Raw genomic sequence first — 23,150 nt, 5'->3', positions numbered from 1 at the left:
TACTTTCTGGTATATTTCACTCTTGGTATCAGTATAGCAGTGGTTCCCAACCTGGGGGGCGCGCCCCCCTTGGGGGGGCGCCAAAGATCGCAGGGGGGGCGCCAGGCCTCAGATGATTTGAGGCCAAATATCATATTTAGACTTTTTTTTTTTTACATATAATTGTAACGCAATACATGATTGTCACTAAAAGCCTTGTCTCTACATTACAATAAAATATAAAAAATAATTGATTAATTAATTTGAATCAAAATTCAAGTTAGTAGCTATTATAGACATAAAAAGACAGAAATGTATAATTCTTTCTTTAATAGAAATGTTTCTTCTGCCCGTAAAGTGTCCAAACCAGGCTTTTCTGGATAAGCGCATTTTTAAAACATAGTCATTGTCCATGCCGGTTTCAGATTATTTGTCACAGTTGCTCCGATCAGATCGGTCTCCTCCATTTTGTAGATTATTTACGACTTTTGAATCCACATAAACACATCGGCAAAATCCGGCTTCCTTTGAGCATGTGTTTTAAACAGTTTAATCCCTTTGTGAATTGTTTCCACTTGCGCCGTCCTTTAATTTCTTCATACAGCGGGAATCCAAATGAATGAATCCTGAGTCCAATAACCATCAAAGTCACTCCAATAGTGCTCCTTAATTACGCTTTCATCCTCCTTTAACAACATACTTCACATTCATCCAGTTTGTGACAGTAGTTGTAGCATTTTTGAGACTTTTAAACTTTAATTACCGCTGTTGCGCCTGATAACCCCCCCCCCCCCCCCCCCCCCTTGTGTGTGTGGGGGACACACACACACAAGGGGGGGGGCGCAACTTCCAACAGGAGTCATTTGGGGGGGCTCTTGGGAAAAAAGGTTGGGAACCCCTGAGTATAGGATGGGTTGATTTGTATAGTAGTGTATCCTTCTTTTTCTCCTACTGTTTATTTTCATGAATAACTTTCCGCATTCCGTCTGCAGGTCCACTTAATCAAGGGAAAACGATTTGTCACAGGTAGTAAAACACCAGTCAAACTGTCGAATGCACACAAGGGACCAGATGTAATGGAATCATAGTAGACAAATGGCAAAGCTAGAGAAGAGCAACAAGTAGAAAGAAGTACTGTATATAGACATGAAGCATTTTTGCAGTATCTTATGATTTAAGTGAGATTATATGGAAATGCCTGTGGTTTTGGGGTATCTACGAAGTGCACTGGTTAATCACGACAGGAAATTGGTGAGGTCTGAGTGTGTGCAGAACAACTGGCTGGGTCTTTCATTTCAATTTTCCGCAAAGGAGAAAAACGAATAAAGCCTTGCAGAGCAAACGGCTGGCACATGGGAGCTTCGGGCAGCAAGTGTGCAGAATTTACAGTTGGAGGATTAGATCTAAATATAAATTATGAATCAAATCTCTCATTAAACTATATTTAATCCTCCTATAAAACCAATAACGAAGGTTTGTTTTCCATCTCCCTGCTAACTGCCAAGAGCAATAATTCTACTTCACAATCCTCGCCACCGCAGTCTGGCCAAAATATAAATTACTTTGACAAATATTTTTCCAAAAACCTCAGTAGCCATATGTAGAATCAGTGGAGCAGGAGCATGACTTAATCACTTTGACAAGCCAGGCTGAGGATTTCATCAGTGGATTATCAATATCTAAGTACAGTGTGTGAATCTAAATCAGAATGTATATTAGATTAGAAGATTTTGGGGTGAAATGTCAGGAAAAGTGATTAAATGAAAGCCTTTTAGCTTACGATGCACCTTTACACACTAAGCCGATATGTTCCTCTGTCAACACACCTTTCAAAGCGCTTTCATCTGTGATATGTGATCAGGCTACTGTACTCAATGCTAATATTTTCTCCCAGCAGCCAAACTCCCCTATTAAAAGCCCAGGTGGGTAATATGACCCATGTGGTGCAGTCATTTCAGCCACTCTGTTATTCAAACAAGCAGCTGTTCTGTGTTTGATTCCCAAAACCAGAAACCACCTCCTCCCTCCTCCCCGACACACGGACTGCCATGTTGTGGGGTCAAGCTTATTTTGCGAAGACAAACACTTATGGGTTGATTTGTCTTCAAGCTCCAGGCAGGCATGACTTGGCAGACAAAATCAAGGGGCAGAGTCAATTTAACAGACTTATGTTGGGATAGTAACTGACATTCAAGCTGTAGTCTGGGACTCCTTGTGATTTAAGGGCTGCATGCAAGGTTTCTCACGCAGACATTGTAAAAAAGTCCACATCAGTTAGGGTCAGGGCTCTGAGTGGACATGATTTGACCCTGGCTTTCAGAACATCAAGTACAGCGTCACAGATATATTGTACTGTATGTTGAACCCTGTGGCCTCATCCTTCCTTACATCCAGTGATTGAAAATGACACAAGAAAAACACTACACACAGAGATAACTATTAGCAGTACCATTGCTTCTACTGCTCACTCTCTGTCAGATACACAATCACTCACTTCTTTATACACTTCAAAGCAGCAAATGTCCCCAGTACAAGCACACAAATACACACACTGCTTTTGGCTACTGGTGTGATCATATCTCTTCTTATGTCAGACAGAAAGAAGGAACCAGGCCATGGTAAACACAGCACAGCTTTGATGAAGAGGTGTGAATAACAAGTATCATTTAAAAAATGTGGTACGATGAACACAGGAGAATCTTTCTTGGTGACATCTGATGCATTTAACAAATGAGCAAATGATTAGAGACATTTCAAGCATCAGAGTCACAAGGCAAACCGGGGTAGATAAGATAAGAGGCAGATGTTCATTTCCGTCATTAAACCCGGAGCTGTAGTGTTAAATCTCACGCGGACATTTCTTACATTTTAAGAATAATTAGAAAGTAAAAAAACATACTTTTGACTAAAGTTAGATTGACACCATTTTCATATCTGTTCACTTAAAGTGGACCTATCATGCTATATTTGAAAAATATATTGTAGGGCCATACCTATATAAAACATGTCTGTGAAGTTTTTTTTTCAAAATACCAAACAGATCACCCATTGTAGCCATGCCTCATACGGCTCAAACCCCTCTTTTGAAGCCCTGTTAGAGAAACGCGGATCTTGGGTCCTTAGCTTGAAAAAAAGAAATAAGAGGAGGCGGAGCTAATGCCTGATCAGAATTCTACCGGAGATAAAGTTAAATTCGGTTGTGATAAAACGCCATCCTGTTTAAACCACGTCAAGGATTATTTCTGAAACAGTATGGAGCTCAAATGCTTTTTCTCTTGCAGGTTTATCACAAGGAGTTCTTTTTTTATTTCCTGCTTTTTAAACACATGTGCTCTACAGTACAGGTTAGCTCTGAGTGTTAGCGAGGCTTGCTAATGTAAACAAAGACGAGATTACGTCCAAAACACGTCAGGCATTGTTTCTGATAGCAACTTTCTGTGGGTCTGCCGATGTCACCACGGATGGACACGTCAGATCGGATGGAAATCTGTATCCGCTCGTTGTACACCCGTTTTTAAAAGATTTGGGTACGGAGGAAAAGAGAGAGGTTTTCATTTTTTGACGCTGCGTGAGTTCCCCGACGCACCGGGGACACATATTTATGTATAAAAGACATCACAAAGTGCATTTTGCATGATAGGTCCCCTTTAATATAAATCTACTGCCCAAAGCCAGTTAGCTTAGCATACCACGAACACTAAAAAGAGTGAAATAGCTAGCTAGCAAAGCAGGTAAAGGTAAGAAAATATGTAATTCTTTGTTTTAATTTCTTCCTTTTTTTCAACTATAAACAAATAATGTGTTAATTAATGAGCTTTAGAGGTTCTTGGAGATGTATTTCACCTTTGAAGAGAGCAAAGCAATGTATGCCTTGCTAATTAAAGCTAAAGGTTTACTAGCAGTACCTCTACATTGACTGCACAGACCTGAAGGTGGTATTAATTGTCTCATCTAACGTATTACTCTGTGTAATGGAAAATGGGAAGCATAGTGAGAATTGTGGATGGAATTTAGACCCAGACCCAGCTTCTTTATGGTTATTGTTTTTGAAAACGTATTAAATACAAATATAATTAGCAAGCTGAAGACCCAAACCACCTCTTTTAGGAGTTGTTGGAACAGAACAGTTTGCTAGCACATTAGCCATAGCAACCTTATAAAGTGACAATGTCCCTGATTTGACAAGAATGCAAACAGTTCAATCAGGTCAACTTTAAAACAGAACATTGGACACAAAGAGATTTTAATTTTGAGACTGCACAGTTGTTTCAGAGACATCGTGTCATGAGATAAGTGATTCATGCTTGCTGCATCTGTATGTTTTTTATGAAGTACAGTTCAGATGATCCGTAATACATTGATTGGTGTCACCTTGCAAGATGTTAAAGGCCACTAATGTGCTACTTCATCAATGCTCCTCTTTAGGAATACACTTTGCCTTTGTTTGAAATAATGGTACTCATTATGTAAGGGACCATCTTCACCGTGACATATTCAATCATTTTGCCTTTTCTGATGCACCTGCAGTTAGGAGACAAATGATTTGACTGACTTTAATGGTGCACTTATTTGTCTCTATCTCCATAGCTCATTCATTAATTTTCATTTTAATATTACCCATCGTTGACACGTTTGTGATTAATTTCACCTTCGAGTTTGAATCCTTGTTTCCCAACACTCACATGTATCGTATTATCAATGGATATGTTGTCCATGAGGGTTTTGCAAAAGGTCAAAATTGTCAGTAGACGTGGAGGTGCAAAATGTGTATGTGTATGGAAGCCATGTGTTGTTATTTTTGTCGATGTGTTTATTATTATGTATATTTTATCTTTTGAGGAACTACAGGATGGAGTCCACAACACATTTCCTTACGATGACAATAAAGTATATCATATCATGAAATTGTGCATCAGAATAATGAAAGGCTGAAGTGCTGCAGCTGTAGGAGCTGACATAAAACTGTTGGAGGAAACATGTTGCACACGCTACAGAGTTCTCTTCATGTCAGCAGCATGTGTGTGATCTGTTCCTCCTTCAGCCTCCAACCCACCCTCTTCACACAGACCCACACCAACATACACACCACTGTGTATCTGGATGACAGAGGACTTCGCCTGAGGGGACCTGGGGGCCAAACTCCCAGCTAATGTGTTCTGACAAGTGAGCTACAAGAAAGTGCTAACAGAGCAATGTAATGGTTAAACCAAGCAGATACCTCAGCACTTTAACCTCAGCTGACGCACAGCCACACAGCTGACTATTTCCTGTACACGTCGTCTCGTTTTGTGATGACAAATAAGAGATTGCATGGACCAGGTCGTGGTTGTGTGGGACGATGAGCTGTTGAATAGTACTGTGGACTCTCACTGGTGAAGGACTGCCTCAGGGAGGGGGCACCACTATGGGAACATTATAGTGGAACAGAATAACTGGCTCCCTCTCACAGAGTTCAGGCTCACCTCTGACACGTGTGAGCTCTAGTCATAAAATACTAAGAACATCTAGGCTTTGGCCGATTACATTTTTTAAAAGGGTGTTTTGACAGCTCTAGACCGAGCACTCAGCATCACCTGGTGATCTTGACAAACATGTCCTGTATTCTGTTTGGCCTGCCTAGTTTCGGAGGGAGTAAGGTTGCAGAGGTTCCCACACTGAGAGTTTATGTTCCCGAACAGAGGAGCTGTGTACGGGCTCACTACTACATGGGGTAACGGGGAATAGGGCATATATTAATATTTTCTGAATGTCTGAGATTTAAGATTAGGACTTGAAATACAGGAGAAAAAGGAAGAGATGGAAAGGAAATACATGGCACAGATGTGTAGCGTATTTTTTTACTGTGTATGTGCAAACAAGCCTCTCCGGTATACACACACTCCACTGTTCATACTGCACTATTCTATACATGCCATATGTTGGCTGCGTGTGATTGGCTGGGCAAGGTCGCCGGTTCTAGTCCCAGAACGACCAAGTACTGGAGCCCCTGGGCAAACACCCTGAGCTCCCTACATCATTCCGCTGTATACAATTGCTGCCCACTGCTCCTAAAAAACTAGGAAGGGTCCACTGCAGTACAATACGGAGTGCGGACTGTAGCTGGAGGACATATTCTGGTAATATACGACCCTATGACCAAGACAATGATGCAACTCCATTGACACATCGCAGAGGAGAAGCCCTTTCTGACAGTTCACTATTGTGCAACATTTGGAGGAGAACTTCTCTAACAGGAAACAGGAAGCAATGACAGGGGGCAGAATGACTGTCTTTAAGTCACCTTTTTTTCTGTTTCCACTTTACAGTGTAACTCTGTGTCTGTTTTACTTTACTATTCTCACTTTCCCTTTTTGCACTTTCACTTCTTGGAGGCAGAAATAAAATACAGCAGCTAGTTTGACTTGTCAGAGTAGGAAAAGCATGTCAAATATATAACATGGCTGCATTCCACTCAGGGGAGGTGCTGGTATTGTGCATGCCGGCTCACTGGGCTATTTAATGGTACTGAGCCATTATCAGTTTGTTGGTATTGCTTTGTAAGAGTTATATTAAAGCCCTCAGCACTTTCATAGTCAAAACCTTTATCATTATATATAAATGTTTACTATACATCAATTTGCAAAAAAAGAAGGTAAATATAATGAATGTATACCCACAGTAATGAATGAAAACTTTTTTTTCCAGCTGTTCAAATAAACTTTGATTATATGTTTGGATCATTATTACTCAATGCTTCAGGGCCTTTACATGTTTGCACATAACACTTACGAAAGCAAAATCTGTGTCAGTGTTCAACTAACAAAAATGACCAATTGAAAAAAATATATCAGATTATCCTTAAATAACATTAATATATATTAATAAGATATTACAGAAAAGTCTAGAGCTCATTGCCACTCATTGAGCTCTGTAACTTCCTCAGTTAGGGTTAGCTCTGCATCTGTTGGGAGACGCCAAAGACAAGAAACAAATATAAATAGATACGATCCGGATTGTTTCATTTCAAATATTCAAACATTTTTAGTCATGTTAGAACATAAAACACCAGATAATGTTGAAATTAGGGTTAGGATTCCAGCATATTCCTTAATTAAGACAAGCATAAGCATTTTGCAACTTTTAATAATTTGCGCAAACCCTGTTCAATCTGTGATTTTCCTGGTTTGACATGAATGAATGTCTGCAGTAACAAGAATCTGTTACACAGTGCGGTGGGGGGGCCCTGAGTGCTGTTCAGAAGTACCCAGCTGTACCCTGTGGGGGGGCAGGGGGGTCAGGGGCCTCCGGCTGCAGCGGTGCAGTCTCGTGCCAAGCAGAGCGCCCGCAGCGTGGCCCCCCTCCTGATGTGCCAATGTGTACACCCACCCTGCTATGAGTAGATGGTGGTAATTCCTTTGTCCTAGCCTACGTCACACGACATGCAACAGTGAAGCTATTTTTGAACCAAGAGTGTCTTTCCTCAGGGTTTCTGACTCTGTGGCTCTCTGATGTTAGCTGCAGTAGTGCACTCTGTATTATTGATTTATATTGGTATTTTATTTCTCTAATGTACATATGCTGCTGCAACGCAAACATTTCCCAAATTGGGATCAATAAAGTACTTCTTATCTTATCTTATCTTATTTACAATAATCATGTCATTTAGAAAAAGGAAACATGTTATATTGTTAATAATACACATGACAATACGATGTCCACACTTTTGCAGACTAAAAACACTCCCATTTCTGCACCATGGCCAGTCTTCTTTATGTAGCTCTTAAAATGATTTGGCTTATTACAAGCTGATTTCCATGCAGGATCATCATGGTATAAGTTGACTTGAATAAAAGCACCAGCTTAATGGAATCCATTTGGTCTCATACACTTTTGCACAGTTACGGTTAGACCGTCTCTTTCCTGAGGCTTTAAGTATTATTCATTTGCCAGAAATAAAAACGCGAAATAAAATAATGTAAAAGATCAATTTTACCAATTGTTTTCAGAACATCTATAGATATCATGATCTTTGGTTATTATCCGACTGCTGGTGTTCTTTATAATGGGGCTGGATGTGTGTGTGTGTGTGTGTGTGTGTGTGTGTGTGTGTGTGTGTGTGTGTGTGTGTGTGTGTGTGTGTGTGTGTGTGTGTGTGTGTGTGTGCCGCCAGTTGAGAAACACTGTATCCTTTTCCGCCTTGTTTTTCCTGCACCCCCCCCCCCAAACATACTTGCGAGGTTAAGAGCCTGTTAACCGAGAGGTGCGATGAATGGCAGCCCTGTGTGTGTGTGTGTGTGTGTGTGTGTGTGTGTGTGTGTGTGTGTGTGTGTGTGTGTGTGTGTGTGTGTGTGTGTGTGTGTGTGTGTGTGTACACCTCCGTTTTGACATTATTCAGCACTTTGGGGTTTCATGTTGGCAGTGCAGCTCTAGGGATGGCAATGTTTGTCTGTCTTTCATTTTTGTCAAGAAAGAAACATATTGCAGAACTATTATATTGATTGCCCTTTTTGTGATCTCCTTACCGGTCAAAGGTTTCACTTCGGGAATATATAAACTTGATGGACTAATACAATCATTTTGAACCGGGGCGGTGAGGAGGAGCAGATGATGGTGATCGCTGGAGTTTTCCTGCTGCCTTCACAATCTTTACACAATTATTTATCGTCTTAATATAGCGAGAAGGCGTTCATACTCTGCAATCCAAGACTTCATTTTTTAATCCACCAAAAACCTGACATGACGCTAACGCAAGTTTTTCTAAAACATAGATCCATGTGTGTCTCTGAGCCGCAGCGACACCAGACTGATTCAGAGCGGGTCATTCTATCTTCTGATTCTGGGACTGGTGCTGCTTGTGTTGGTGGATAGACTGCTCAGTTTTTGGTGTCGCTCTGCCGCTGTCACATCTGTTCCTTGATCTCTGTGTCACCGACCAATTTGCTTTTTTGTGTGACAGACTTTACACACAGCGTGCGTCTAGTCCAGTCCGTGCTTCCCATTGAGTTCTTAAAATCCATAATGTGCCCAGAGGTCCGCTTTCAAAATACTACGTGCATTCTTTATTACTTGTTGTTGATTTTCGCCTCCCTCCACCATATTTGTGCTAGCCCCGGTTTCCCACAATTTAATGCAACGTTGCTACCAGGAAGTTATTTTTGAACTATAGAACTTTATTGTAAAGCCCTCAGTTTTTGAATTAAGGAATGAACCTTGATGTTTATGTGCCTTGTTATAATGTATTAATATAATTGTGTGTGTGTGTGTGTGTGTGTGTGTGTGTGTGTGTGTGTGTGTGTGTGTGTGTGTGTGTGTGTGTGTGTGTGTGTGTGTGTGTGTGAGAGAGGTTTGCATGGGGCTCGCTGTGAAGCCAGTTATTAGGCCTCCATATCAGAACAACTATCACACTCCGTTCTCCAAATGAGTCAAGGCAATGCCCCCCCCGCTCCCCCTCGCCCCCGCAAGGTGAGTATCTGCCAACACATGGCTGATTAAAGACATGAGGAACGACTAAAACTACAACAGGGACTGAGAGGAGAGGACAGAGCTATGAGAGGACGGAGCTCTGAGAGGACGGAGCTCTGAGAGGACGTTCTCTCCTCTGAAGACACACTGCTAACATAGGCACATGATGAAGGAAATGCAAACAAGCAGCAGTGTCTGCAGTGTCTGCAGGCCACAGAGGAGCGGAGGGACAATAAGTGGGGAAGAGACGATGAAAACTCTGAAGAGATGTACATTCAACACTTCAACACCACTGGAGCGGAGCAAGGCAACAAAACTGAAGATGAGAAGCAGCATTTTACAGCGCACTATGCATGGGGCCGCCTTGAGGGGGTTTCCCGACATATCGTTGCAGTAAATTAAAGGGTGTTTCATGTTGTCGTTGCTGTGGACCTTCTTAATCTACCTTCTTCGGGGGCCCCCTTCTGGTCCGGGGCCCCAAGCAGTTGCCTGCCTTGCCTGTTCGCAAGGAGAGCCCCTGAGTGAGACAGGCATAATGAGAAAAGGTATGAGTGGATGAGATAATGGTCTCTTTCTCTAGAACTGGAACCTGTGAAATGACAATCAGCCACAAAATCCTTTCCATCAGACGGTAAGACTCAGGGCGGTCAGGTGGAAACCCTCACCGGTGAGAGCAGCTTTATTCTGCAGTCAGGGAGATATGTTGGGGGGGAACTACAGATACTGTATATGGATTTTGTGATATGACACTACATGTTGGATATTGTGATATTGCACAAATGAATGTTCCTGTTTTTAAAGTATGTGTTAGATTAGACAAGGTTAGATTGGATATACTTTATTGATCCAAATTTGGGATTTATTTTTGGTCACATCAGCATGTCAACAAATGGTAAATGGATACATCAACATTTTGACGGCATGGCTGGGATCGAACCAACAACCTTCTGGTTGAAAGACGACTGCCCCTCCCTCGCAGCCACAGTTGCCAACAAGGCATTGCATGAGGGAGGGGGAGCTGCGCTGCGGAAGAGCAGGGTGCGAGTGAGAGTTGTCATCTTCCCTTTACAAGCTTCAAAAATGTATTTATCGTGTGATTTTGGAAATGAAAGTTTCATATTCTGAAAGCCAAGACTTTGTTTATTTAAAATCAAACAAAACACCCGAACCCCAAAAAACTATTTCTTTACGCAAATCCACATTTATTTTTGAAATGAGCCGTTGCGACTTCCGACTGATTTCGATAGATCGGGTCACATATTGTCCAGCAAAGCTCTCCAGCGGTGATGATGTTTGGTGATGGGACTTGCTGGAGACAAATGTTAAGGCCCTGACACACCAGGCAGAAATCGGCCGTTTTCGTTAGTCGGACGACGAAGCGTGCCCTGTCGCCCAAACTCAATTTGGTGTGTCCCGCACCGTCGGCCGTGACACGCCTTATTTGGCCTTTCATGGCCGACGCACGGCCGATTCAACATGTTGAATCGGCCGTGCGTCGGCCACAGGCAGTCGGACAAAGAAATCACTCTGATTGGCTGTTCAGCTAGCGAATCAGTGCATGAGAAGCAAACGGTTGCTTGAGAATGTCTTCCACAAGCAACACTCCAATGGCTGATAGCTCCAGTACCGCACGAAACATGTTTTCGATGGACAAGAGTGAAAATGTAACGCACACGCTATTTGTTGTTTGTTTATATCACAGTCTGTTCTTCTTCTCTGTCTTCCGGTTGTTGCCTCTTTTGAATGACGAATACACACTACCGCCGCCTGCTGGTAAGGAGAGTTATTGCCACTCACGCATGCGCAGTTTGTACGTGCTCGGCTGAAGTCTTTGCGGTGTGTTCCAGTGCGACACACGGCCAAGACGCAGGAGAACACGGCGACGCAACAGTCGGCTTCGGCGTCGGTGAGTTCTCTGGTGACTGCCTGGTGTGTCAGGGCCTTTAGTCTACACTTTGTGGACATTAAAGATTTGAAAGAAAATGTATAAAAACAATGTTTAATACGTGGCAGCCTGTCACAGGAGAATACCAGCTGCTGTGGATGCTTCTCTTAGCTGAAACACAATACTCACAATGCATGTGTTCAGGCGTGCCCTGCACTAAGGCCTTGTCTTTGTGTTTATAAAAAGGACATCACTAAAGCAGATCGAGGGGAACTCCCTCTGAGTAAACGCAGGACAGAAACATGAGTCTCACAGCGGGCCGCCCCCATCAGCTGTTCCTGTGACAGGCACAGGATGTGATTGGTCAAATTGAATCAACACTGTCAGATTTGGAAAACAGAATTGAATTTGTTCCAAACAATGATGAGGAACTAGAAGAACTGTTGTTCTATTATAGATAGGTATGATAGAGCTGAAGAGTAAACAGGCTAGACATGGGATATATAATGTCCCAATTATTTTCATATGTACACCTTTTGATAGTGCTGAAGGGTAAACATGCCAAACATTTGACAATATTCAAATTTCATCTCACAATTATCCTGGATCAAAATCATTACGATTCAGAATATTATCCAGGTGATCAATATAACATGGACTCCTAAAATGGAACCTGTGAGAACACGTTATCTTCATTTTGGATAATAAAAATATATATTCACCATGACATGGTTAATCACCACATGCTCTTATTATGGCACCAAAATGTGTTGGGATCACATGACCTTACACTTAAAATAAATTATGAAGGAACATTGTATTTTAAATGTTTGGTAAAGACTATCTTTTCCTGCATTTTACTTGCACCATCATGTCTGTTGATGTCTTAAGTAGATTGTATGTTGCATTATGGGAAAAGTCTCGGACTTAAAGAGGGCCTATTGTGCTTTCTGGGGTTGCTCCTCTCCTCTAGTGTGTTCTATAGGTTTGTGTGCATGTAAATGGTCTGCAAAGGCTAAAATCCCTGTGTTTACGTCACACTCGCACTTCTATTGGCTAGCACATTGTACGTGGGTGGGATATCTCAACCAACACAACAGATCAGAACAGCTAACCAATCAGAGCAGACTGGGCTCTGGTTTCAGACAGAGGGTGAAAAGAGGTGCTGCAGCACAGGCAGTATGAGAAGAATAAAGAGCTTTTTGAACATTGTCACAGTAGAGACATGAAATACTCTGATACTAACAAATAATGAACTGTTGCATATGACAAAAACGCTTTTGAATCTTTCTACCTAAAGTAACTTAGTGTTACACCGACCGCCATATGTCTCACAAAGGCAAAGAACACGTACAATGAATGGAAAAGAGGCATGTATATGTTCTCCAGCATCACAGAGAGAGCTTTTCAAAGTCAGCAGTGAGGCTTATTTTACACCAGAGGGGCATAATCCTCTCACAGACATAATAAAGATGGGTGTACAAGAAAAACAGATCTTTCTAAACGACAAAGTCTCAAAGTCTGGACTGTAAATGACAGCTCAAAATATAATAGTTAACAGCAGCAGTGGGATTCGGAACAGCGCCTGATTCATCATTCTGACGTCTATTTAACATTTTATTGTGTCTGTTGGCTTCAAACAGCAGACGATAACTACCCAGCAGGATGAGCATCCTTTACAGCAGCCCATAAACTCAAGTCCTCCTCACTATAGAGCGGATGATAGATCACTTTCACAAGTTAGAGCAGCGAGTTCATGTCACCAGCGTGTGCCGCCAGTTGGGCCCCCCCCCCCCCCCCCCAAAAGATACTTGCGAGGTTAAGAGCTTGTTAATCCAGAGGTGCGATGAATGGCAGCTCTGTGTGTGTGTGTGTGTGTGTGTGTGTGTGTGTGTGTGTGTGTGTGTGTGTGTGTGTGTGTGTGTGTGTGTGTGTGTGTGTGTGTGTGTGTGTGTGTGTGTGTGTGTGTGTGTGTGTGTGTGTGTGTGAGAAGGAAGGAGGGCCGGCTGCGACCACAAGCCAAACTCAAGCAGCACAAAGACGACTCAGTGCTGCTGTCACACAGCGGATACAAATACATGTAGCCAAACATCGTGCAGAGGAGTTACAGTGCACATGTGAGCAAGCTTTTAATAATAATACAAATAATATACATAACATTTATATAGCTGTTTTCCTAGTGCTTCAATTGTTTAAGTACTTTTTTGACATACTTGTACTTTACTTACTAACAATATGTTACGATACATACTGTATACTTCAACTCCAGTACATTTTGGAGGTATATATTGCACTTATACTCCACTACATGTATTCAACACTCTCACTTTTTACACATATAAAACACATGATATATGAAAAGATAAAGCACTGTACAACAAATGTACATAGTATTTTACAAAGTAAATTGTTGGACAATATTTAATTAGATTGTAGTAAATTATACAATTGGCTCCACATTGAAAAACTGCAGCATTGAAATGCTCCTGCGTGTATCTGTTGGTTATTGAACAGCCTATCAAGTTCAATGTTTTGGAGCACCAACCAATAGAAGCACGAGTGTTAAATAGTGATGGTCATCATGTTACAGAGGTAAACAACTGAGTCCAATGGAGGCGTTTCAGGCAGGGGGGGAGTGTGTGAATCAAAAGAAATTTCGTGGCCCACATTCAACCATAAACAATACGGAGGCTAAATAAAATTCTGATTGGTAAATTCAGAACATGTGACACGTTGTAAATCCAGTAGAACAGACCGCTGTCAAGGACTGTAATGACCGTTGCTAAGGAGGATCAAGAAAGAGAAAGGAAAAGAGGTTAAAATAAAAAAAAATCTTAATAATGAAAATGTTTCCACACAAATCCTAATGTTTTGCAAATTATTTAGCGGCAAATATTGAATTTACATTTACACCCTTTAATATTTTATTTGGTCTTTTAGATGAAGACCGCACGCAGTTAATAAATACAACTGTTCTTCTGGCTAAAATACATATTTTTAAAAGTCAATCAAGGAGTAATCTTAATTTACGGTGTTTGAAGATTAAGAGTAGATTAATAATACAATTTATTTTGGAAAAAATTATTGCCACAAAAAATCAAAGGCTCAACACGCCATGAAATGGGAAATAATTAGCTCTAATGAAGAGTGGGATTAAAGGAACTATAAATATGCTTGCCATGTTGTGTTTTTGGTGGTATTTGGTTGTCAACCTATTTTTGTTTGTGAAATGTTGAAGTGATCCTACTGACTGCATCTTTATTTCTTCTGTTTTTGTTTTGTTTTTGTCTGAGATGGGAATGTCATCTCCTATATGTTATTGTTATGTCCATTTGTGAAATTGTGCATCAGCTAAATCTGGCCTAAAATATGCCTTGTTATGCAATTAACTCTACACATATTGCACAAAAATAGGAATCAATATTTATTTAGACAATTAAAAAAACATTCATGCTTACAGAGTGGTGTATGAATGAGTCCTAAAACCTGGGAATTAGTTGGTATTTTGCAACTTCCAAAGCCAAGGTATTTTTTATTTCGTTTTTGGTTAAATGCCTCGAATATGGTCTGTGGTTAACACAAGCTTAAGAAATGTTCACGTGTTGTTACACGACATAAAATACTTCAGTAAATACCCCTATGGTGAATGTCCGAAGCTTCTATGTGTCATACAAAGAGTGGTTGCTATAAAGTGACCTAATGTGAACATTAGCCGCCTTTATCTTAGCGGTGGAGTCTCTTTTACGAAACTTACGAAAATGTTTTTTTTTTTATAGCCTAACATTAGCTTTACACTTTTGGTGATTGCTTCAAAAATCATCAGCCTTCTTGCTAAACCAGGTCCCTGAAAAAGAGTGTGTATACTGCCTTCCTCTGTCCTTAACTCCTGCCTATGTCAGGCTGATCAGGTCCGAGCTCTTTTACTTTCAGCTTTCCCTCTAGTGTCCTCCTCTCAAAAGGTGTTTCTTTAACCTGAGCCTGTTTTTCAGGTCTCAGGCTCGAAAGTGACATGCCCAGAACAAATGACTATATCTTGACTTCTAAAAGGGGTAAATTAATAATCTTTTTTCTCAAAGCAATGATAAACCTGTGAGTTGGATGTAGAAAAGTCAGAATCAATATAGAATTTTTGTATTTTAAAGGGGACGACCTATCATGCAAAATGCACTTTTGGACCACTTTTATACATGAATATGTGTCCCCGGTGTTCCAGGGAACTCACCAAGTGTCAGAAAACACAACCCTCTCTATTTTCCTCCATACCCAAATCTCTAAAAACGGGGCTGCAACGGATCTGATAAAAACTGATCCAGATTTGAACACGTTACTGACGTCAGGACGGTTGCGCTATGGCTATTGGGCCAACTCTCCACCTATCAGGGGAATGTGGGGTTGGGCCACAGCCGGCCATTGCCGCTCGAAAGCGCTGGAGACGCTGTAGTACATATGCCAGGCCTGTAAGTGGCGCTGTAGTCTGCCACAAAAGCAGCGAAGAAGACTTCGGTTGCCATGGTTACCCTTCTGTTTATTCTCCGCTGTGGCTCTTTTTCTCCCTCCCCGAGGCAAGCGTTTGCTCCCGCTGCTTTAATTCAATGCAATCCCTCCCCGTCGAGGCAAGCACTGTAATTCTCTCCGGTTAGTCCACCAGCAGATGACAAACACCCACCTCTCCGCCTCTTCCAAGGAACGAGGGGACCGTGCGGCAGAGTTTCAGTTCGGTTTTTTTTCGCCGGTCAAGATGTCCGTTAAAGTTGAAATCTTCCGGACAAAATTAGAAAAGTGCCGGTCAAAGGTCTTCTTTGTTATTTATTGAGCTTTAAAACAAATGAATAACGACTCTATATAATAATATAATAAAACACGGAGGACGGAGATCTCCCCCCTCTTCTGACAGCCCAGCAGCTGTTCAGAGCACGCTCCCCTCTCCTGCAGGGGGGCGTGGTCAGCTGCAGCTCACAGAATCAGCGGTGCTGGAAAGAGCAAATGGAACGAAATGAGGCATGGCTAAAATGCAGGATCTGTTTGGTATTTTGAAAAAAAAACTATATTTATATACTTTATATAGGTATGGCCCTACAATATATTGTTCAAATATAGCATGATAGGTGTCCTTTAAAGTAAATTCAGATTGAACATAGTAAAAAAATGTAAATTATAGTGTCCGTCCAAAAATAAAACATTACTTATAGTGAAAACCACCCTTGATTGATGGGATAGTAGACTAAAAGCTTTAGGAATCCAAACTATAACATATAATAAGTACCCTGTATCAAGATTGATGCAAAACAAGTGACATTTGACCTTTTTAGAGAGATTTAGAAGAAAGGAAAAACACTTCTGGGGTCATTTGGGTGCATTTTCCATTTCTCTGGAACCCATCGGTCGATTTTGATGATTGACACCTCTTTTTAACCGTTAGAGCCAATAGAATCGAGGGGAAGTTCCTAAAATCCATCTAAACATTACCCATTGGTGAATAGAGTGATGCGAAGCCAGAATGCCCAAAACCGGAAGCTGTCATACACTTTCGTAGCTATCATAGCAGCTATATATGAAAACTCAGTTTTTGCCATAAATACAGTATGACGATGGATTATCAGCAGTGTTGGGCAAGTTACTTCCAAAATGTAATACATTACATATTACTTATTACTGTCTTTTTAAAGTAATTACAATATTACTGTCTCTGAAATGTAATGAGTTACACTACTTTTATATTACTTTTGAGTTACTTTCATCAAAATAACCGCAAAATAATGGCTAGGTAATTTAAATGCTAAAATATAGTTTAGTGCAGCAACTGTGTAGGCCCTTGAGGCTACTACCAACTTGTATTACAAGGCTTAGTTGAATACTCGATTCTGATTGGTCAATCAGTTGCTAAGGAGGATCAAGAAAGAGAAAGTAAAAGACGGTAAAAGACGGAGCGCTGGACGTCAGATAAATGAACAGAAGAAGACAGACAAGAAGTAAATACTAACAGGAACACGGTATGGGCTCTGCAGTGTTTAAGGACTTGTTAGTGGATCAGAAACTGTGAACAGAGTTGGACAGTGCTGCCGTAAAGTTGTTGTTGTCGCAGTTCCAGCCGTTGGTGCGCCGTGGAACGGAGTTTTTTTTTTTTTTTTTCTGAAGAAATACGACAATTTTATGTCAATAATTTCAATTAATATTGGGAGTCGATTCCTTAGTTTGTTTAATATCTGGCCATGTAATAAGCGGGATAATGTGCAGCGACTTGGTCATTATGGGGAAAAGAACACCCTTCAGGCTCATCAAGATCAGCCTGACTGATTACGTAAACACCAGGCTTACTAATCTACCGGCACAAATGTTCTCTGGTGTCGGAATGTCTCGCGATGTTAGTGAATTCTTAAAAAACAAAACACCAGTTAATTTCGGGTTAAAAGGAGTTGTAACTGCGTTATTGAGAATTGTAACGGGTAGTATATTACCCAAATTTCATTAGTAATAATGCGTTACATTACTTCGTTACAGCAAAAAGTAATACATTACTCCGTTACTTTTGTAACGTGTTACACCCAACACTGATTATCAGTAATCATTTCAAAGTGACACAGACACATTGGTTTAACCTATGGATTAACCTTCAGCAGCGTTTTTATCGTTTTAATGCCATTGAACACAACTATTGATCAGAACAACAGCAAAGGTAAGACTATTTGCCGTTTTTGCTCCGTAAAGCTACGTCGTGTGATGTCTGTGTATGCTTCCGAGTTGTGATCGCACAGTGATGATACTAATACTTTTAGAATCTGTGGAATCTCAGCTTTAATCTGATATCTTGTTTGTGCAGATCCGATAAGTAATAAAGTATTTCTACCGTGAGTTCTGTGCTAAGTGCGTCAGCATTTTTTCGCTCAGGGCTCATTTAGACGCTTCTTGTGAGACTTGTGTTTTGTTTCGGTAAAAATGGTGGCATCCGGGCTTAACAGGTTAAGTGATTAAACATAATTTTCCTTCTCCATATTCGCTATCTAGTTTTGTTTACACTTTGTCTACACTCTAACTCTCTCATTCAAACGTCAATCAGTCACTCTGGGCTCCTGCTGCCCCCTACTTGTTGGTGGTGTCAACAGCTGCTTTGGGTGCAGTTTGGTGCGCCCCGAGCTGCTCCTATCACTTGCATTGAAGGGGTGCGGACTGCGCATGCACCACTTATAACGAGAGTCAATGGGCAAAGATGTCTGCGCCCCAAGCAGAAAACATGTGACTTATCAGTAACTTTAGACATCGTAAAACTATTTTTATTGATATGTTATCGTAGATTATACATTTAACTGACACCAACTATATAATATGTACCTTGTTCATTAAAAAGACATTTTTTTATTTTTATAATTGAATTACAAAACTAAAATATTCTTTAATGACAATCTAGAATGTGGGAAGAGGTGGGGCGGCGCCCCTAGCACCCCTATGGGCCGGCCGCCACAGGTGGATATTGTACTGCTGACCCAAACGTATAAGTATCATAAACGTGTGTTGCCAAATAACTTGTTTGTTGCAATATTTGGAAATGCAATGGAAATATCACATTGCTTCTGTTGGCTTTGCCAACTTCTGGGTCGTCCTGCAAAAATCACTGTGCGGTGATGTCGTATTTCAGTTGGTAAGCCACACTCTATTGTGTAGCTTACCAACTGAAAGCAAGGCTATCAACTGCAACAATTGTCAGGTCAGCAGGACTTTCAAGGCCACGGGGCGTCACAGGAGAGAGAACTGAGGTATGAGTGGGAGTTCAGTACCTCCATGTCTCCAGCCCCCTGCCACAGGGATGAAAGACATTCATTCACCAACTTCCCAGGAATCCAGCCGAGCATTCCTAACCTTCACGATCGCTCATCTGAGGAGAGGGTCCGAGCACCCTTGTGGGTGTTCGTGAGTCTCTTAAAAAAATAAATGTAAATGACCATTTTTCCCTTTTAGCAAAAGTGTAGACTAAAGTGGACACCAAAGGTGCCTCTGAAGTTATGGTCCTTATAAAAGAGGGTGAGGACAGTCATCATTGAACTGGATGACCCCGATGGTGATCATCGACGTCATTACAAAACCTCTGTGAGTGTGGACAGGCCTCATAAAGTAACTGAGACACTTTTATACCACAATAAATGTAATCTTCCTGCAGGGAATTATGAGTGTAAAAACAAACTCCTCCTGGGAAAATGCTGGACCCTGATTGGCAAGAAACAGCAGCTCCTCTAATTCAGTTTAAGGTAATAATTGAATTTAAGATGTGCAGTTCCTGTGCAAACTGGGCTGATTAGATAGACTTGTTGGAGTAAAGATATTCCACACAGTCCAGAATTTAAAACAGGTACAATCAATACAAACAAACTAAATCAGTAGATCCATTAAACAGGGTTGTGTCTTTCAACTTTGGTGAACTTTGTGATTCAAATTAGCATTTTTGAGCAATAGGAAACTGTCTCAACATTTACAACCTCAGAGTTAACAGAGGGTCGGAGAGTCTAGAATGGAGGATAAATAATAAAGGTATTCTGTTGATTAAAGTATATGAAGGCCTAACCCTTTAATCAAAAGGTGCAAGAGAGTCAATGGCATGGTGCAAAACTCTTCCATTTGGAGAAACGCGCTGCACAAACAAGTTTAAGTTGCTTATTTTAACAATGTCATCACATGATTCCTTCCGATATTGTCTCAGATCTGCTGTTAGCTAGCAAGCTAACCCAGCTAACCTAGTCATTTCTAATATACTTACAAACACTGTGGTGAATTCCCATAACATAATTAAAGGTCCCATGTCATGGCCATTTCTACTGATCATAATTCCATTGTTGAGGTATACTAGAATAGATTTACATTGTTCAATGTTCCAAAATCACATTGGTTTTCTCATACAGCATCTCTGTATAGTATGTGTATTCACTCTCTGTCATACACGCCTTGTTGGAGCTCCTGCCCCCCCCTCCCTATGAGCCCACTGTGCTCTGATGTGCGTTTATGTGTTACAATGGCGTTAGCAACCAGAAAATGACACCAGTAATGACAAACAGATGAGAATGCTGCGTGGGGTCTGGGTGCCGTGTTGGCGGGACGTTGCGGGGCTCGCTGCTCCGCCCTTTGAGGCTCGAGGAGCGGACAGTGTGAGCTGGATTACTGGTGTCGTTTCCTGGTTGCTGCGTGGGGTCTGCGAGACAGCGAGACTCAGCCTGAGCACACACACGTGAGTGTGTGGCGAACTGTGAGTGGAGATCCACGGAGCCGAGACTGAGAAAAGATAAGGTGTGTGCCGGCGAAACTCCGCGGAGTAGCGCGGCTGAGAAAAGCTAAGGCTGAGTAAGTGTGTGTGTGTGAGGAGCTCCACGGATTGGTCCATTTGGACCTATGGTCACGTCACTATACTCAGGAAGAAAAAAATGGAAAAAGAGAAATCTCCAACGAGGCGTTCTGGGGCAGCATAGACACGTATTTTCTGTGTTAGAGTTTTACTCGCTACAGGGTGTACTTTGAGGGTTTGTGACTCTGCAGACCGTTTACATACATAAAAAGCCACATAACACACAAGGGGACGGGTAATAACCGGAAAAGCATGACATGGGACCTTTAAGACAATCATCACATGACCTAGTAATGATTAAGCCTTGTTTATTTAAGATTGATTGTTTTTTACTAAATAAAAACAACTAAAGAATGATTGTGTATGTTATCTGTGATGCAATTAAAACATTTGTTTTATAGCAAAATGCAAGAAAAAGTAATTACACTAGTTCCACTTTAAGAGTTCTAAGCTTTTGGTAATTATTTTGCCAATAATTTGTCAAAAAGAAAGAACATTTATATCTGTGTACGTAGGGCTAAAAATGTTCAGCTTATTTAAACCAATGCACTTGCACTTACAAACCATCATCTAAATGAAATGAAATGTAATATCTGGATAGAATCGTGAATTACAATGATTTTAGCGTAGTAAAATGATGACAACGTTTTAATATGGTCCCTATAGCTCAGGCTATAGCGCTAGCATGTGCTTAGCTTGCTAGTGTGTTTAGCTTGCCAGCAACAGTAGGCAAGGTAAAGGCTAAACACACAAGCAAACCTTGAAAGAACTTGCTATGTCACTTATAACTTCTCTGTTCTGCTGGAACTTTTAGTCTGGAACATTCTGTAATAAGTAGAACGTTTTAAAACATTACTTAAAGTTAATTATAAGAATTTATAGAAAAATACAGCTGAACATCACTGAGCATTTACACTTTCAAAATAAAAGCCATCAGTTTCTTGATCTGCTGGATCATGTGCTGAAGCAGCAGCTCGCCTCTCTCTCCAACCACTCCTCCTGGTGCACACATAACACCACCCACCCACAAACACCAACAAATAAATATGGTGCCCTACAGTCAGCATGAGCCTCCACTTCCTTCCTCTCAGAGTCATGATGCCACAACAAGTCACACGCGGGAAATCAAATGCAGTTGGATGCCTCAAAGAGGAAGACTTTGTTTTACAGTGATATGAAAGAAACTTTATCACAGAGAGCCTCAAACATGTAGAAATGAATGGAAACACTACTACATGTTCATATTCTAGTGAAACTGCAGTTGCCACTTACCCCAGAGTGGGTTAAACCTTGCATTTAAGCTCAAATGCAAAACTGAAATAGTGCATATGGGGTTTTACTGCATTTGTTGGGTCAATCAAACAGATGAGGGGATTATTTTGCAGGCTGCGAAATTGCCCAAAGAAAAGCTCATCATGTGTTCCAACTGTAACAAAACAAATTCCCAAACTAGGCTCAATAAAGTAAATCTAATGTGTTCCAAGCTGTGCATGCATGACATCCATCACGTGGCACATGTCAGCCATCATATAGAAAAGTGATGTGTGCAAACAAATGTCACCACTGCTGTTATCATTTAAGATTATGTTAGATTAAGAAGTGTGTGTTCCTGCAGAGGGGCTGAAGAGCATCAACAGGTGTGCATCAACTTCACAACACACACTGCATGCACATTTTAAAAAATTAAAATAAACTCACACAAATGCGTGGTAGATGAACGCCCAGGCTCGCGGTCTCTCCAGCACGTTGTACAGGTAGTTTTGGAGCCGCCGGTAGCGCACGTTCCTGCGGCCGCTCTGCGCGCTGTAGATGAGCGGCTTCCCCAGCAGGCTGAGCCGCGCGCCCTGCTTCCCCCGCAGGCTCTCCGTCCCGGCGGCACCTGCCGAAAGCAAGCCTTCTCCCGCGTTGTTCATCATCCTGTGCCCGGACTCCACATCCTTCAAGCCGTAGTCTTCAGTGCGGTGCACCGGCGATGTCCTCATCCAGAGCCCGGTGCCGCCGCCTTCGTCTCCGCTGTGGTTCCGGGGCATGGCATCACCAAAACTGGCATCAAGTGCTGCGCGGAGGTCTTTCCAAGCATGTGCCTAAACACATTACACGTGTCTGTGACAGTGATCGCTGCCGGAGCCCGCGCTGCTAGCCGTCACACTTTGACCGCCCTCTTTCCGCATCAACCTCTCCTCGAATCATGCACTTACACCGCCGCGCGTAAAAGGTATCCACGCGCCTTCCCAGTGCACGCTGCTGTCCAATGTGACAAAAATAATAAGTGATAGATACACGGTGTGTCTAGGGGAGGTGGGGAGGGGGGAGGTTTTTTTTAGCGTTACATGTCAACCCAGGCTCTCTTCCCAGTGCGCTTTACCGCCTGTTGCTTCAACACAAAGCTGCGCGTCCACGGCTGATGCGCATGTGTTGTTCGTGTCCGAGAGTGACTTTATTTTTCTATATATACAGACAACAGTTTGATTTGATCTCCCCCATCACATCCCTCAAGAATAAAGCTCTCATCCTCCAGCAGAT

General features: G+C 41.7%; 1 protein-coding gene across 4 annotated transcripts in view; it reads right to left on the bottom strand.

The window, feature by feature from the left end:
- The window catches only part of LOC117483311 (potassium voltage-gated channel subfamily KQT member 5-like), a 156,622-nt gene extending 133,742 nt beyond the window's left edge, over positions 1-22,880 (bottom strand). For all 4 annotated transcript variants that reach the window (XM_034131589.1, XM_034131606.1, XM_034131599.1 and 1 more), the window contains exon 1: positions 22,326-22,880. In XM_034131589.1, the coding sequence (XP_033987480.1) occupies positions 22,326-22,657 (332 nt within the window). In that variant the 5' untranslated portion in view covers positions 22,658-22,880. The remainder of the gene's footprint in view (positions 1-22,325) is intronic.
- Positions 22,881-23,150: the final 270 nt, after the last annotated feature.

Source organism: Trematomus bernacchii, unplaced genomic scaffold (assembly GCF_902827165.1).
Source record: "Trematomus bernacchii unplaced genomic scaffold, fTreBer1.1, whole genome shotgun sequence".
In the NCBI taxonomy this organism is placed as follows: domain Eukaryota; kingdom Metazoa; phylum Chordata; class Actinopteri; order Perciformes; family Nototheniidae; genus Trematomus; species Trematomus bernacchii.
The sequence above is the reverse complement of the archived record's forward strand: the minus strand, read 5'-3'. Positions and strand labels throughout refer to the sequence as shown.